The 16,301-nt window shown below is 44.2% G+C and overlaps 1 protein-coding gene across 1 annotated transcript in view; it reads right to left on the bottom strand.

Moving 5' to 3' along the window:
* Window positions 1–10,054, bottom strand: part of GRK7 (G protein-coupled receptor kinase 7) — a 36,006-nt gene extending 25,952 nt beyond the window's left edge. The window contains exons 1-2 of the mRNA XM_007188066.3: window positions 9,449–10,054; window positions 7,651–8,088 (exon numbers count right to left, since the gene is read on the bottom strand). Of these exons, the coding sequence (XP_007188128.2) occupies window positions 7,651–8,088; window positions 9,449–10,054 (1,044 nt within the window). The remainder of the gene's footprint in view (window positions 1–7,650; window positions 8,089–9,448) is intronic.
* Window positions 10,055–16,301: the final 6,247 nt, after the last annotated feature.

Below are 16,301 nucleotides of genomic sequence, written 5' to 3'. Positions count from 1 at the left end.
ATGCACTCATTCTGAGTTTTACTCAGTGGAGGGCCTTTTATAGCATTACAAACCAGAGACCACATTCTGCTCTGTGTGTGAAGTTGACAAGGCGGAGTCAAAACCGTAAGTGCTCTTGAATCTGGCATACCTGGGTTCATCTCACATATGAGAGATGTGACTTTGGGTGGGTAACCTAACCTCTCTGAGTCTCAGTTTCTCCATCTCCGTAATACTCCCTATCTTGTAAGTCTTTCTATAAAGGCTCTAGATCCCATCATCCCTTGATTAAGAGGTCAGAACTCTTCCAAACTTTTCAAACCATTGAGATAACAGCAGTTATTAGGGGTACCCACTGTTTTTGCTTATCTGAATTCCATTTCACCATTCTCTTCCACTCCTATTTTCTTTCTTTTTCTTTTGGCTGCACCACGCGGCACGTGGGATCTTAGTTCCCCCACCAGGGATCGAACCCTCGCCCCCTGCATTGGAAGCGGGGAGCCTTAACCACTGGACCACCAGGGAAGTCCCTCCATCCCTACTTTCCATTGGAGAACACTTTCCTCTGCCCTCAGTTCCTGATATATATATAGGACAGAACTTCTCCCTGGCTCCTGAGCACAGCAGAGATCTAGCCTGGCTAATGGACTTGGTTATGGTTGGGCATGTGACTTGAGCTGTCCATTGAGAGTCTTCCCTGGGAATTTGAAGGAACTGTTCGTAAAGAACTGTTCTCTTTCCACGGGATTGCTCGGTTGGTAGGATATGCGTGGAGCTGTCAGTGGCCTCCACTCAGGAGTCCCTGAGAGTGAGAGTGAGGCCAACACCGAGGAGAGCAGAGCTGGGGCACAGAGGGAGGGCTTCCCAGTCATAATGCTCAGACCCTGGATCACTCTGGCCTTCTTAGTTATGTAAACCATTAATTTCATTTTCTTAAGTAACTTCACTTTGTCCAGTAAGAACCCTTACTGATATCCCAGTAAACCACAGTAAAACGTATGCCATGTGTTCACCTTTGGCGTTTGTGAGTCTTTTCCTACAAATAATTCAAAGACTGTCTCATAGACTTATGAAATCTTAAGGATGTTCTGGGGCCTGCCTGAGATGCCAGGCACAGTGAGTCAGTGATAAGTCTCGACAGGAAGCCAGAGTTTCTGCCTCCCAGGCCAGTGCTCTTAAGCCTCCCTGCCTCTTGTCGTGTGTCTGCCTCAGTCTTTCTCAGACTCGGGCAGAACTACCCTCGCCTTTCCTTCCTGAGTCACAGCCCAATTACCAGCAGCCGGGGGCCCCATGGGGCAAAAGGCACCGCCTTCTAGAAGTGGCTGCATTCTCTCCACAGCCCCGCCCCCTCCACTGGGGACAGCCGTGACTTAAGAGAAGTGAGGACAGACGTGGGTCTTGATGGAGCCTAGGTGAAGTCAGGCAGCTGAGCTCTGGATGTAAGACTGTTCAGAGCCTTGGGCCCTACTTCAACCCTCATTACCTCATGTGGGAATTATTACAGTAGCTCCTTACCGGCCCCCCTTTCTCCTGAACCCCAGGCTCCCTCTACCTGAATTCATCATAGTGTCAGTCATCTCCTTAAAAAATCATTCTGTACACCCAGACAAAACTACAATTCAAAAAGATACATGCACCCCTATGTTCATAGCAGCACTATTCACAATAGCCAAGACATGGAAACAACGTAAATGTCCATCGACAGATGAATGGATAAAGAAGATGTGGCAAATATATACAATGGAATATTACTCAGCCATAAAAAAGAATGAAATAATGCCATTTGCAGTAACATGGATGGACTTAGAGATTATCATATTAAGTGACGTCAGAAAGATAAAGACAAATACCATATAATATCACTTATATGTGGAATCTAAAATATGACACAAATGAACTTATCTACGAAAGAGAAACAGACTCACAGACATAGAGAACAGACTTGTGGTTGCCAAGGTGAAAGGGGGTAGAAGGATTGGGAGTTTGGAATTACCAGATGCAAACTATTGTATATAGGATAGATAAACACAAGGTCCTACTGTATAGCACAGGGACCTATACTCAGTATCCTGTGACAAACCATAATGGAAAAGAATATGAAAAAGAATATATATACAAAACTGAGTCACTTTGCTATACAGCAGAAATTAACACAACATTGTAAATCAAATATACTTCAATAAAATTAAAAAAAAAAAGAATCACTCTGGTCATGCCATTTCCTGTTGATAAACCTTCAATGGCTCCCTGCTGCCTATAAAGCAATGTCCAAAGTATTTCACCTGGTGTCCTGAAATAACCTGACAGGGCCTGTGTCCCTCCAGCGAGGCTCAGCTCATACCTAGGGAAGGGTTACCCACTGGGAAGAACCACTTCCAGAGTTTCAAATTCAATTAAGAGTTTCAAGTTCTATTATACAGACATACCTCGTTTTATTGTGCTTTGCTTTACTGCACTTTGCAGATATTGAATTTTTTACAAATTGAAGGTTTATGGCAACCCTGCAAGTCTGTTGTGCTATTTTGCCAATAGCATTATTTTTAAATTAAGGTATGTATATAGTTTTTTAGACATAATTCTATTGTATACTTTGTAGACATAACTTTTATATACACTGGGAAACCAAAAAATGTCTGGAATCAAACCCTCAATATCTCTGTGGTGTGTCTGTAGTAGATGGTAGGTGTACTGATCCCTGCTGGAAAGGAAAACATTGTCCCTCTAACAGTGTCCAGTACCTTGCTATCGTCACCATTAATGTTGATGCTATTTTTCATCTTTCCATTGGCTATCTTCCTTTATTAATGACTTGTAGGAGTTTTCTATTGCTGTGTAACAAATTACCACAAACCTAGTAGCTTAAAACAACACCCATTTATTACCTCACAGTTCTGTAGGTTTGAGCACAGCATTGGAGGGGTTCTTTGGTCAGGATCTCACAAAGCCAAAGTCAAGATTCTGCTGGGCTGCACTCTCATCTGGAGCTCAGGATCCTCTTCCAAGTTCATGTGGTTATGGCCGAGTTCAGTTCACTGTGGTTGTAAGACTGAAGTCCCTGCCATGTTTCTGGCTGTCATTCAGAGGCAGCTCTCAGCTCTGGAGACCACCTACATTCCTTGCCATGTGGTTCACTCCATCTTCAAAGCCAGCAATGGTGTGTTGAAGCCCTCTCATGTTTTCAGTTTCTGAGTTCTGTTGTCTCTGACCTCTATACCCATATTTAAAGGACTCATGTGATTAGGTCAGCTCCACTTGGTTAATTTCTCTTTTGAGTAACTCAAAATCAACTGATTAGTAACCATAAATGCATCTTCAAAATCCATTTTGCCTTATAATGCAATACAGTCACGGGAGTGATATCTCACCATATTCACAGGTCTTGCCCACAAGTCAATGGGAAAAAATTATACAAGGGCAAGGGTCATTGGAGGTCATCTTAGAATTCTACCTACCCCACCACTGTAACAATTATTTGCTAATTTTAATGCCTGTGTGAGTTAAAAACTGAACCAGATTTCCTCATCTTTATCAATATTTTTTTCCTGGGGCCTGGTGACAGATGCTGTCAGCTCATTCAACATTTAATCTCACTCCCCATCTCCCTTATCATCCCCTGCAATAGAGGCTGGACAATGGAAAACTATTTTTCAGGCTCCCTTACAGCTAAAGGTGAACATGTGGCATGGTCCTGGCCAATGGGGTGTAAGCAGAGTCTGTTAACATTCTCCTTTCTCCTCCTTTCTTCCATCCTGGAATGTGGACTTGATGTTTGGAGTTGCAAAAGCCATCTTGTGACAGGAGGAAAAGGCCAGGAGATTTTCACAGAGACCTTGGCACTGAAATTGTTGAGAATCTGGCATTCTTTCATATGTAGCAGAAAGCAGTGCTAGCTTACAAAAGACTGAATGAGTAGCTGAATGAGAAGCAGCTAGCCATGTCTCCAAAGCCACGATGGCTTAACTTTTCTGGAAGGATTGCACAGAGTCCAGGCAGGTATCAACCTTCATAATCAGGGTGATTTTTCCTTCACACCTTCTTCATAATGTTCACAGTAATTCTTTATACAGTATCTTGACATCACAACAATGTTAGTGGTTACAGAAGCCCTGTAAATATGCTCCTTTTCATTTCTTCTGTGAAATGTTGTGAGTATAATGACCTTAAAATCCACTTGGGGGCCCAGTTACATGTGTGGGAGCTACAGTAAATAGGAAACCGAGGGGCTCTACTTAGCTATGTGGAGGGGTAAACAGTGAAAGAGGGATGCTTTCCTTTTCTTTGTCTTTCTTTTTATGGCTTCTATACTTTCCCTCTGACTCTTCCCCTCCCCACCCTGCACCCTTCCTGAGGGTCCCCTGGGCTTTGGAGGCAGGTCTGAGGACTGGGGCAAGTGGTCTAAACTCAGAAGTTTGGTCTCATGGGACAAAGAGGGACTCAGGAAAGGCAAAAGGGCGAGAGGTCTCTAGTGAGTAAACTTCTCCACCAACTGCATTCATTATAGAGGACAATACTGAGGAGGCACGGAAAGCTTCCTCCAGTTTCCAAAAGAGTCAGACAGCTGGACACAGGAGCCACTGAAGGAACTGTCCTTAAATATTCTCTTGGCCCATGAATAGAGCTGGAGGAAGACTGAGAAAGGATTTACAAGAGACAGAGCTATGTGTCTCCTCAACCTTCAGCGAGGTGGAGATGTACCACCGATTAGCATGATACATGCCTATGAGACACTCAGAAGGAACACTTCTCCTCTGCATAAGTGACAATGCGAATTCAAAATCCTGAAGAAATACACTTTGGTTTTTTCATGCATAGACAGACATGGATTCACGACGTTTCCGTTTTTTGTTTTTTTTTAAATTTTATTTTTATTTATTTATTTTTGGTTGCGTTGGGTCTTCGTTGTTGTGCGTGGGCTTTCTCTAGTTGCAGCAAGCGGGGGCTACTCTTCGTTGCAGTGCACAGGCTTCTCATTGCAGTGGCTTCTCTTGTTGCGGAGCACAGGCTCTAGGCGCGCGGGCTTCAGTAGTTGTGGCTCGCGGGCTCAGTAGTAGTGGCTCGCGGGTTCTAGAGCTCAGGCTCAGTAGTTGTGGCACACAGGCTTAGTTGCTCCACGGCATGTGGGATCTTCCCGGACCAGGGCTCGAACCCGTGTCCCCTGCACTGGCAGGCGAATTCTCAACCACTGCACCACCAGGGAAGTCCCACAACGTTCCTGTTTTCATAGCAAAGTCCCATGGAGGCAAACACTCTGCTTCCCCGCCATCTTCCTGCTTCTTCCACCCCAACTTAGGAGACAGTGATACGGAAGTCCTCCATCCCATCCCCACCTCTTCCTCGGTTTCTCCACCCTCATTCAGCCTCTCCTTCCTACAGAACCAGCACTTTATCTCCTGATTCTTGTCTCAGCATCTAAATCTCCCCTCCTTAAAACTCCATCCTCCTCCCTGTGTCCCCCTGTAGTGACCAGCCTCCCTCCTTCCTTTGTCTCACTCTCTACTCCCAGGTCAATCCAACCTCCACAGTCTGAGTTCTGACCTTGAACATCACTCTTCCTGAAGGACACTGTGGTTTCCTGACTGTCAAATCCCACAGCCTGCCTGACCTCTTGGCAGCACTCGACAGTGCTGACCACTCTCCTCCCTTAAATCTTCTTCTCCTTTGGCTCCTGTGGAGGCGACTGCCAGTTACCTGCTCCATATCCTGCGTTTCTCCTTCCAAAAAAAAAAAAAAAGTCATTTATCAGCTTCCCCTACAGGCGGGGTGGCCAGATAATAGTTCTAGCCAATGAGATTTAAATGGAAGCTGTCAGATGGGCCTTCCAAGGAAGTTCATATTCGGAGACATATTTGGTTGCTGCGTGCATACCTATTTACTCCTGACATTTCCTCCTTTCTCCTGCCTGGAACATGGACCTGATGGCTGGGGCTAGGGCAGCCATCTTGCACACGTCGAAAAGGCCAAAATGACAGAGATGTCGATCCCATTATCCTGGAGCTGCGGAACTAATACCAACCACGCTTATCTCCACACTACTTGTTACATAAGAAAAATAACCCCCTCTCTTGTTTAATCCACTATTATTTGGGTTTTCTGTGATATGCTGCTGAAATCAACCTTTAACTGATACAGCTCCCATGACTCTGTCACTCTCGTCCTACTTCTTTAACCTCTTCAAGGCCCCTTTTCTTCAACACCCCCTACATGTTGATGTTCCTTAGCTACCATCCCTGGTCCTCTTCCTCCACTGTTTCCCAAATGACCCAGTGGTGTCTGCTGCTTCCCAAGTCATGATGACTCCAAATCCCAATGTCTAGCTCCGACCTTTCGTCAGAGCACCAGATCTTTATCTAAATGTCTACCTGCCTGTCACATAGGAGCCTCATATACACCACACTCACCATTAAACTTACCAGCTTTCCTATAATTCTGCTCCTCCTTCTAGCCACTGGAGCTAGAGACCTTCCCCATCACTTACCCTCATACCCAGCTGGTCCTGAAGTCCCATCAGGTCTCTTTCCAACAGCTCCGCTTTATTCCCACTTCTTCAACCCTACTGTCTTATACAGGCCTCATCATCTCTTCCTGAGCCACCGCATACGCCTCCTAACTAGCTCCTCTGCCTCTCATCTACAATCCAAATTGGTGTTTAAAAACATGCAAGTCTAATCACACCATTCCCTTTCTTAAAACCCTTCAATGGTTTCTTGTCCCTCACAAGAAAGAATTCCAATGCCTTTGCATGATTTGAGCCCTACACGTCTTGTCAACATTCCTTACATTATAGCCACATAAATTCACCTGCGGTTTCCCAAACTTGCCATGATTTTTCTCACTTCCTTGCCTTATTGTCCTCTCTGACTTGTAAGCTAGAAACTGCAAAAACAAAGTTTTAAGTGGATATTTAGGAACCTGACTTGGGCCCTTATCTTCCTGGGAATTCTCCCACCTTTGTGCACAGAAACTCAGTGGTAAAGAACTGTCAGAATTCAAGAGATTTTTGTATTGTTCACTTAACATAATTGCTTAATTATAATTCCCTTTTTAATCAAAGAATTCTCCGCCAGTCACCTTGAACCAAATTGATCAAAATAAACATCAATTACCTTTGTTGTCTTGTATATATATTTTCATTTAAAATTTCACCTTTGTCCAATGTAAAACATTCCCCCAGTGCGCACTCAACAGAAAAGGAGATATTTACTTTAATGTGCTAAGTGCTGGGGTTTCTTCTATTTCTTATCCTATTAAATTTTACCTCCTAGAATCCTGAAATTTTAGGGTCCAGCCCCTAAAATTTTCCAGAAAAGGAAACCAAGGCTCTATTGACTCAGGAACATGGCAGCAGGGAGGTGGTTATTGGTGGGACATACCTAGATCCTGGCTACGGCTTCAGCTCTTACCATCTCACGGTGAAGGCACAGATCATCTCCAACTCACAAAGAAGGCTCCCCTCTGCTTCCAGTGAGAGGAAAGCAAAGTAGCCCCCAAATAGCCAGTTAAGCTAATCCTCTTATACCACTCCACTTAAGGCAAGATGACAATATAAGGGCTTTAAGAACAAGGAAATAGAAGCATTAAGTCCAAGGTTCTGCTTGCCCTGGGAATAGAACGGCCCTCTCCCCTCCTCTCCGACTCTGTGCCCCACCTTTGGGCCCTTGGAGAGCCACTCACCCTCTGGATAATGGGCTTGCCATCCTGGATCTCCACAGCCAGCCCCAGGTCGGACAGTCTGCAGTTGCCAAGGTCATCCAGAAGCACATTCTTGGGCTTCAGGTCCCGGTAGACGATGCTGAGGGAGTGGAGGTGCAACACGTCGCAGGTCATCTGGGCCGAGTAGAAGACCACCCTGCTCATGTCCGGGCCCTGCTCGCCCACGCTGTAAATGTGGAACTTGAGGTCTCCCCCATTCATCAGGCTCATAACCAGGCAGAGATGGCACTTGCTCTCAAAGGCATAGGCCAGAGAGACAATGAAAGGGCTGCTGACCCTCTCCAAGATTTCCTTTTCCAAGAGAGCCATTTTCTCACCATTTTTCTTCTTCAGCCGCTTCTTGCCCAGTTTCTTACAGGCATACATCTTGCCCGTGTTTTTCACCTGGACAGCACATACCTTAAGGAGAGAAAGAAAGGGAGAGGAAGAAGTAGACAGCACTGGAGACAGCAAGGGAAGGGGGGATACAGGGGTTGGAGGAGCAGAAAATCACCAAGATGGAAAGACGGCAGGCTTCTGAGAAAAGAGAAGCTGTGAGTGAGAAGGATTCTTTGAGATAGAGCTGGGACCACAATGAGGTATCACTTCACCCCCACTATGTGAGCCATAATTAAAAAAAAAAAAAAAAGGAAAAATAACAAGTGCTGGCAAGGATGTGGAGAAATTGAAACCCTCACGTGTTGCTGGTGGGAACTTAAAACTTGGAAGAGTTTGGTGATTTCTCAAAACATTAAACATAGAATTGCCCTAAGACCTAGCAATTCCACCCCTAGACATATACGAAAGAGAAACGAAAGCAGGTATTCAAACAGATTCTTGTACATAAATGTTCACAGCAGCACTATTCACGCTAGCCAAAAGGTGGAAACAACCCAACTGTCCACCAATAGATGAATGGATACATGAATTGAATGCAGTATTCCCATACAATGGAATGTTATTCAGCCCTAAAAAGGAATGAAGTACTGATACATGCTACAAGGTGAATGAACCTCCGAACCTTACGCGCAGTGAAAGAAGCCAGCCACAAAAGCTCAAATACTGTATGACTCCATTGATATGACACACCAGAATCGGCAAATCCATAGAGACAGAAAGCAGCCCAGTGGTTGCGAGGGGCTGGGTGGGTCAGGGGAGTGGGGGAAATGGGTGGTAATTGTTAATGGGCACAGGGGTGATGAAAGTATCTTGGAACTAGATAGAGATGATAGTTACACAACATTGTAATGTACCAAATGCTATTAAATTGTACACTCTAAAATGGTTAATGGGTAATGTGACTTTTACCTTAAAGAATTCTTTTCAACTTAAAAAAAAGAAAGCTGAGCACAGCATTGGTGCAAAATGGATTCCAGGCTTTAATTCAAGATGAGTGTTTTCTTAGCTCTCTGAAGTTTTTCTCAAATTACCTCCATGACCACAATTAAGGGGAAAGGGGGATCTCCCATTGTTTGTTGCTATCATTCACCAAAGGGGCATTTCAGTATGTGCCTGCCTGTTGTAGACCCCACGATAAAGATTCTTGGCCAGTTCCACATTTTGTTAGTTTTTCCTATGCCATTCTCATTTTATTTCACGCGGTGAGCGGAAAGAAGACGTGAGAGCAAGCTAGGAATTCTTTCTCCACATGTGGCACTGAGATTAGTTCTAAGTTCCCTTGAGATAAAAAAGAAAAAAAAAAACAACAACAACGAGGCAAAATAAAACTCTATTATGCTGTCTATTTCGTCTTCCAGCCTGGCTATTCTGAAACACTTACCTCCCCAAAACCACCTTTCCGCAGCACCTGGAACTCTTCGAAGTACTTGTCTGACACCGGTTGCATCTCAAAGACTTTCCACTGCAGAAACTTGTCATCGAAGGGGCTGGCCAGGAACTCTAGGAAGGGCTGGTCCTGCAAGAAGGCCACGGCCTCATCCTTGGCCAGCTCCACCAGGGACGCTCGCTCTTCCTCCGTGGTGGCTGCTTGGCACTTGGTGACCAGAGCTGGGCTGAGGAAGGGGTGTGGGCGCCCCGGGGAGGCCGCACAAGTGGCCACCAACCCCTGCAGCGTGCTGCCCTTGGCGGGACCCTCTTCGGCCAGCTCCCAGCTCTGCACCTCCTCCAGGAAGCCCACGGCCTCCTGGTACGCGGGCACCGTGGGTAGGAAGACCCGGAAGAGGCGGCGGCCGATGGGCTGCTGCTCGCACAGGCTGTGGAAGTCGTTGGGCGGGGCCTGGCGGAGCTGCTCGCAGCTCTGCGGCCCGGGCAGCATCAGGGTCCGGCGTCGGCGCTGCAGCTCCTTGCTGTCGGCATCCAAGGACTTCCGCGCCTGCAGGTAGGCCGTGTTGGCGATCAGGTTGTCCAGGCCCCCCATGTCGACCATGGCTGAGCACCGATCGTGCTCCCTCGGCACAGAAAAGGAAGGATGGAGGGCTGCGGCGGGGACGCCGTCAGGCCCGGGCCAGCTGGCTGCTCTCCGGTCCAAGGTGCAGTGACTTCTGCGGGATTTACAGCGAAGCTTCGGGTCTGCGGGTGGGACTGATGGAGGGTGAGGAAAGAGGTTTCTCTTGTAAGAAGCTTTGCTGGCTATGCATAGCCGGCCAGGGAAGGGCGCCTCACAGGTCACCCCCCGAGGGGAAAGCAGTCTGGGACACCTGCAGGGTCTACCTGTTCATCATGGGGCCTTTCTCATCCACACCTGCTCCCTGAATCCCCAGCTACCAATTTCCAAAGGAAAGGAGTCATCGTTAAGGTGGTGTGTTATTTGTTGCTGACAGCAGTGTTTTCAACTGTGTCTGATTTTACGTGTTTCCCAGCAGGTGCAAGCTAAGTAAACTCCTAGGAATGACAGGTCAGGAAGAGGAGCTTTGAGAAGCTGCAGAGGTTTTCCTCCTCGTGTCTGGCAGCCTGATCCAGAGCAGGTTACAGAAGGGGCTGCTCTGAGCTGCGGGTCACGAGACATGTTCCCAGAGGCCCTTGGGAACCCAGGTCGTGGCCCTCAGAGTGGCCTGTGGCTCTCCCATAGCCGGCGACACCCTCTACAGCCTACAGAGATCCTCCAGCCATGGCTTTCTTGGTTCTGAGTAGTCTGTGGCCTACAGTACCCAGTTAAAAAGCAGAAGGTCACCTTGACCCAAAACATCCCGTGAAATGACATCAGCAGGAAAATCACACCACTTCACATCATGTGGTCCAGACTATTCCAAGGGGACAAGCCTAACAAGGGGAATCTGAAGGCGAAGGAGCTGTGTGTGGAGACCCCGAGCCGTGACGTTCTGGGCGTGGCCCTTCGATACCTCGGCCCAGGCTCCCTCATGAAGCCAGGAAGCTTCCCTCCACAGAGATCACTCAGAGCCGCCCCAGACCACGACCTCACAAAGAACAGAAATTGGTTTAGACAAAGATCAGGCTAAGAATCTCTGCTCCAAAAATAACACTTGTGTCCTACAGGGAAAGAACACTCAGGCTTTTTCTTCACAAAGCAAGGCTAAGGCAGCTTAAAAACAAAGTCACTCAGTATTATGCCAGAGTGTTTAAAAGGGGAAAAAAAATAAAAGAGAGAGAGAGAGAGGAAGGAGAAAGAGGAGGAAAAATACCTGGTGAGTCTTTTTCCAAACAAACAACTTGTAGCACACACTCTGTCAAAATATCACCATGACGGCCGTGGTCTGCCTGACAGTCTGCCGACCGTCCCCCAGAGCAGATACACACTTGGCCTCATGCTACCGAGAATTATGTAATGAACTCGTGGGTGCCCTTTGGCTTTGCACTGCTGCGCTGTAAATCCTCAGCCCAATGGCAGAGGTGGGGGATCTGCACGAGGGACCACCGCTCGGGACCATGCCATCTGCTTTGCAACCCACGCTAGAAATGTTGGGACTTTTTTTGTTCTTGATATGTCATTCCAGGCCCACATTTCTGAGTAGTGAAAAATCAGTCTGAGACTCTCTCCTAAGGAGGAAATGTCTTTTCCTGGGGTTCTTATGAATACAGTGGCAACAGGGCAGAACTTTGAGAAAATGGTAGAATTGTCATCACATGACTACTTCACCTTATCGCTGAAAAAAGAACGTTTTTCGCTGATGACCGTATCTGCTATGAGCTGCTTGATCCCACTTGCACTGATACTTTCTTTTATCCCCGAGTAATCACTTAACCCAGCACTGTCCAATAGATAAATGCAAAGCCACATACGGAATTTCAGATTTTCTAGCAACCACATTAAAAAAAGTAAAAAGAAACATGTGAAGTTAGCTTTAAAATATATTTTACTTGGCCCAGTATATGCAAAATATTATCATTTCAATATATAATTGATATAAAAATTGCTAATGGAATATTTTACATCTTTTTTGTGTCCTGAGTTTTCAGAATATGCTTTGTATTTTACACTTACCAGTTCAAGCCACACACATTTCAAATGCTCAGTAGCCACATGTGGCCAGTGTCTACCTTTTTGGACGGCACAGACAAACTTTTTGCATGTAGCTTTGTCATTCATAAATAAGAGAAAGTTTTTCTTATGGTTTTTTTTTTTCTAATCAGAATACCATAGACCATCTGGGTTAAAAAAAACTCTCTTAGTAATTGAAAATGATCTGACTGATGAGAACAGAATTTAAATAATATCTGACACAAAGTTTAGAAGTTATAAAATGATTATACATTGACCACTGGCCATTTTAAACAGAGTACCATTATTTTCAAAGTTTTACCCACCTGAAAAAAAAAAGTCTATTTAAAATGGAACACTCTATGTGATTACTAACAGTTAGGGTCCAGGGCTTTTCCCAACTTGATGAAACAGTCATTTTAGGTCCAATTAAAGAACAGCACTGAATCCTTAGCTTAGAAGCACAGCCAAGTGCTGGGCACATTCAGGGTACCCTGTGCCAAAGGGGAAAAATATCAGAAATCTTGGATTGGAGATGTGGCCCTATGGTTATAAGCACTAACTCCAGCACTGCTTGGGAGAGCTGAGTCCTGGCTCTAGCAAGTCTTAGCTGTGTGACCTTCTGCAAGTTACTTAACTTCTCTGAGTCTCAGTCTCATTATGTGAAAACAGAGCTAATGTTGATTCTTCTTTTTTTTTTTAATTATAGTTGTGTACAATATTACATGTTACAGGTGTATAATATAGTGATTCACAATTTTTAAAAGTTATACTCCGTTTATATCACTGTTGATTTTTGAGTAAGTTCTTGAGAGAATTAAATGCCAAATAGTGCCTGGCACAAAGAAGTTATCAAAAAATATTTGATAAAATACTTTTATCAAAGTACAAAAGTATCACTTTTATTTTATTTATTTATTTTAAAATAAATAAATTTATTTATTTATTTATTTATTTATTTTTGGCTGCATTAGGTCTTCGTTGCTGCGCGCGGGCTTTCTCTAGTTGCAACAAGCGGGGGCTACTCTTTGTTGTGGTGCAAGGGCTTCTCATTGCAGTGGCTTCTCTTGTTGTGGAGCACGGGCTCTAGGCACGCGGGCTTCAGTAGTTGTGGCTCGTGGGCTCTAGAGCGTAGGCTCAGTAGTTGTGGCGCATGGGCTTAGTTGCTCCGTGGCATGTGGGATCTTTCCTGACCAGGGATCGAACCTGTGTCCCCTGAATTGGCAGGTGGATTCTTAACCATTTTGCCACCAGGGAAGTCCCTAACTTTTAAATAATGACTATCAATCATCAAAACCTGATCCAGAATTATGCTTTTCTGATATGCAGATCGGAGACAGGAGATATCTAAGCAATGTGGAAGAAGGTGGGTTCCATGCCCATCTAGCATAGAGCTGCCAACTCAGGGTCTCACATGACCTTGGAAAGCTGTGGGAACCCGTGGAGCAGGAAGACAGGGAGATCGGATTCATTAAGTGATATGCAAGACTTAGAACAACAAACTATTGCAACTAAGCGATTTACTATATTCTGCCATAAAAAGGAAGACTAAACTCTGTCATGTGAAAAGAGGAGATATTTCAGTTTGAAAGAAAAAACACTTTGATGCTAGGAAGAAAAACAATGAAAATACTTTAGTACCTTTTATGTCTAATTTTGTAACCTAAAGAAAAGGAAAAAATGCTCTTTACCCAGGTCTTCTATTACATTTTGTATCATGTGGTTTAAAGCATTATTTATGACATGTATGTTCTTAAATTTTAAAATGCTCTGATGTCATACAACATCTGAAACACAAAGAACATTTTTAAAAAAGTGTAGGTTAATGGTTAGTAATAGGGTATGCTTAGTTTGCTTCTCTTTCTGAGGATTTTTAATTTTGAAAATACACCCTAGGATGAGGAAAATGTAAAGCTAGGTTTCTAGGAAGAACATGACCATCCTTTACAATGCACAATTCTCTGCATGGTCCAATAGCTCATATTTGAGGTTCAAGAATTATGAAATAATAGAGCTTGGTATTATGTGGTCTCAGAAACAGAAGGTATTTTGAGCAGTGTTAAGTTCTGAAGCAGACGAATATGTTAGCATTAAGACATCCAAAGAACCCAGATTGTTCTTCAACTTCTGATTTAAATCCTTCCATAGTAAAGATTTTTGCTTTTTTCGTTCAGTAGCAGCCCTCTACTGGAAGAAAAAGCAAAAGGGTCTTATCCTTCCAACCACAGCTGACTACACTTCACATTTTAATAATTTGAAGAAATCAAGGATATCTCTTGATTGTTAAAATTCACTGACACTAAACAGAGAAGAGGTGGAGCTAGATAAACTTTACTGTTTCAATGTAGTCAGAATTTTCACACAGAAATTTAGTTTTCAAGCACCTTGTCTTTTCGATTGAAATATTGAATAGTAAGACCAGTGGTAGGCCTGCTGAATTGTGTTCAACAGAATTCTACAGACAATTGAGGTTTTCTTAGTGAAGTAAGAAAGGAGTGATACACAAGGTATTTTCATAGAACTAAGTATAAAAATTCTATAAGGGATAAATCACCATTTTGTCACACCATTTTTAGAGATCTTTTTGTTTTGGAAAATCTCAAACGTGCATAAAAGTAGTGAGAATAGTAAAATAAACTCCCATACGCTCATCATTCAACTTTGTCATCAGTATTATTAGCATTTTCCCAATATTCTTTCACTTTCATCTAACACCCCCTTGTTTTGTTTTAAATACTTACATTTTTTAGAGCAGTTTTAGAGTCATAGCAAAATTGAGAAGAAGGTACAGAGCGTTCCCACATGTCCCCACACATGCATAGCCTCCCCCCATTATCATCCCCGCCAGAGTGGTACTCTTCTTACGATTCATGAACCTACATTGACACATCATAATCCTCCAAAGTCCACAGCTTACATTAGGATTCTCCCCAGCCCTTTTTTTTTGCTGGAGTATTTTAAAGAAAATCCCATGTCACTGTATCTGTAAATACTTTGGTATATATAATATACATATATATAGGTACATACGCATACATATATATTACGTATTTTGTATAATATAAACAAACAGGGTTTGGTGAAGCAGCTCAGAGATTAGCTCTAACAGAAAGCTGCTCCCACCCCTAGGGCTGGAGGAGGTGTGTTCTCAGAGCCTAGGGCCACAAACACCCAATGGGCCATGGAACCATGAGGGGGACTATAGTGGATTGAACGATATGTTCAAGTCCTGAAACCCAATACTTGTGAATGTGACCTTATTAGGCAATAGGGAGCTTGCAAATGCAATCAAGTCAAGATGAGGTCATACTAGATTAGGGTTGGCCCTAAATCTGGTATCTTTATTTAAAAAAAAGAAAAAAAAGAGAGAGAGAAAGAGATTTGGATGCAGAGACACAGAGGAGACACATAGAGAAGAGGCCATGTGAAGACAGAGGCAGAGGTTGGAGTAATGCATCTACAAGCCAAGGAACATTGCTGACAACCACCAGAAGTTAGGAGAGAAGCACAGAACAGAGGCTTCAGAAAGAACCAACTCTGCTGACACCTTGATTTTGGACTTCTGGTCTCCTGAACGGTGAGAGAATAAATTTCAGCTGTTTAAGCCACTCATTCTATGGTATTTTGTTAGCAGCCCTAGCAGGTTGATACAACAAGGGAAGCTGGGAGGTGAGCCCCCTGAGATGCAGATCAGAGAAGGGCAAAGTCAGAGGACATAACTGAGAACAAACATGTCAATGTTCAGCATAACTATTATGCCATTATCCCCCCAACACAGTTACCAATAGTTCCTTGATACAATCTCATATCCAGAAATAAACTTTTATGTGTTAAGTGTTGAGATTTGGGGGTTTCTTTATTACCCAGGCCAATTTAGCTTATCCTAAAATTGTTTATCAGCCTGTATGTATTACTACTTGCTCCCAGTCAAGTGCTATTCTAAAACATTTGTGCCTGCATTCATTTGTTTAGAACATTGAATAAGCACCTACTGTGTGTCAGAAATCACAGCCAGGTTGTAGGGGTACAATGACGAATAAGGTCCCTGCCACCTGCCTTCTTCCTCCCTCCAGCATGTCTTTATTGGGGTCTCCCATGTGCCTGGCATTGTGCTGGGGCGGTGGCCACAGTGGGGAGCCAAGGCAGATGTGGTCCCCGCCTCCATGGAACTTATCGTCTAGTGAGGAAGGCAAAGTTTACCACGTGGTTTTTCATTTGTGTGAAGTGATCCAGTGGG

The sequence above is a fragment of the Balaenoptera acutorostrata genome, chromosome 4, assembly GCF_949987535.1.
Source record: "Balaenoptera acutorostrata chromosome 4, mBalAcu1.1, whole genome shotgun sequence".
Lineage (NCBI taxonomy): Eukaryota > Metazoa > Chordata > Mammalia > Artiodactyla > Balaenopteridae > Balaenoptera > Balaenoptera acutorostrata.
This window is presented reverse-complemented; position numbering and strand designations above follow the sequence as displayed.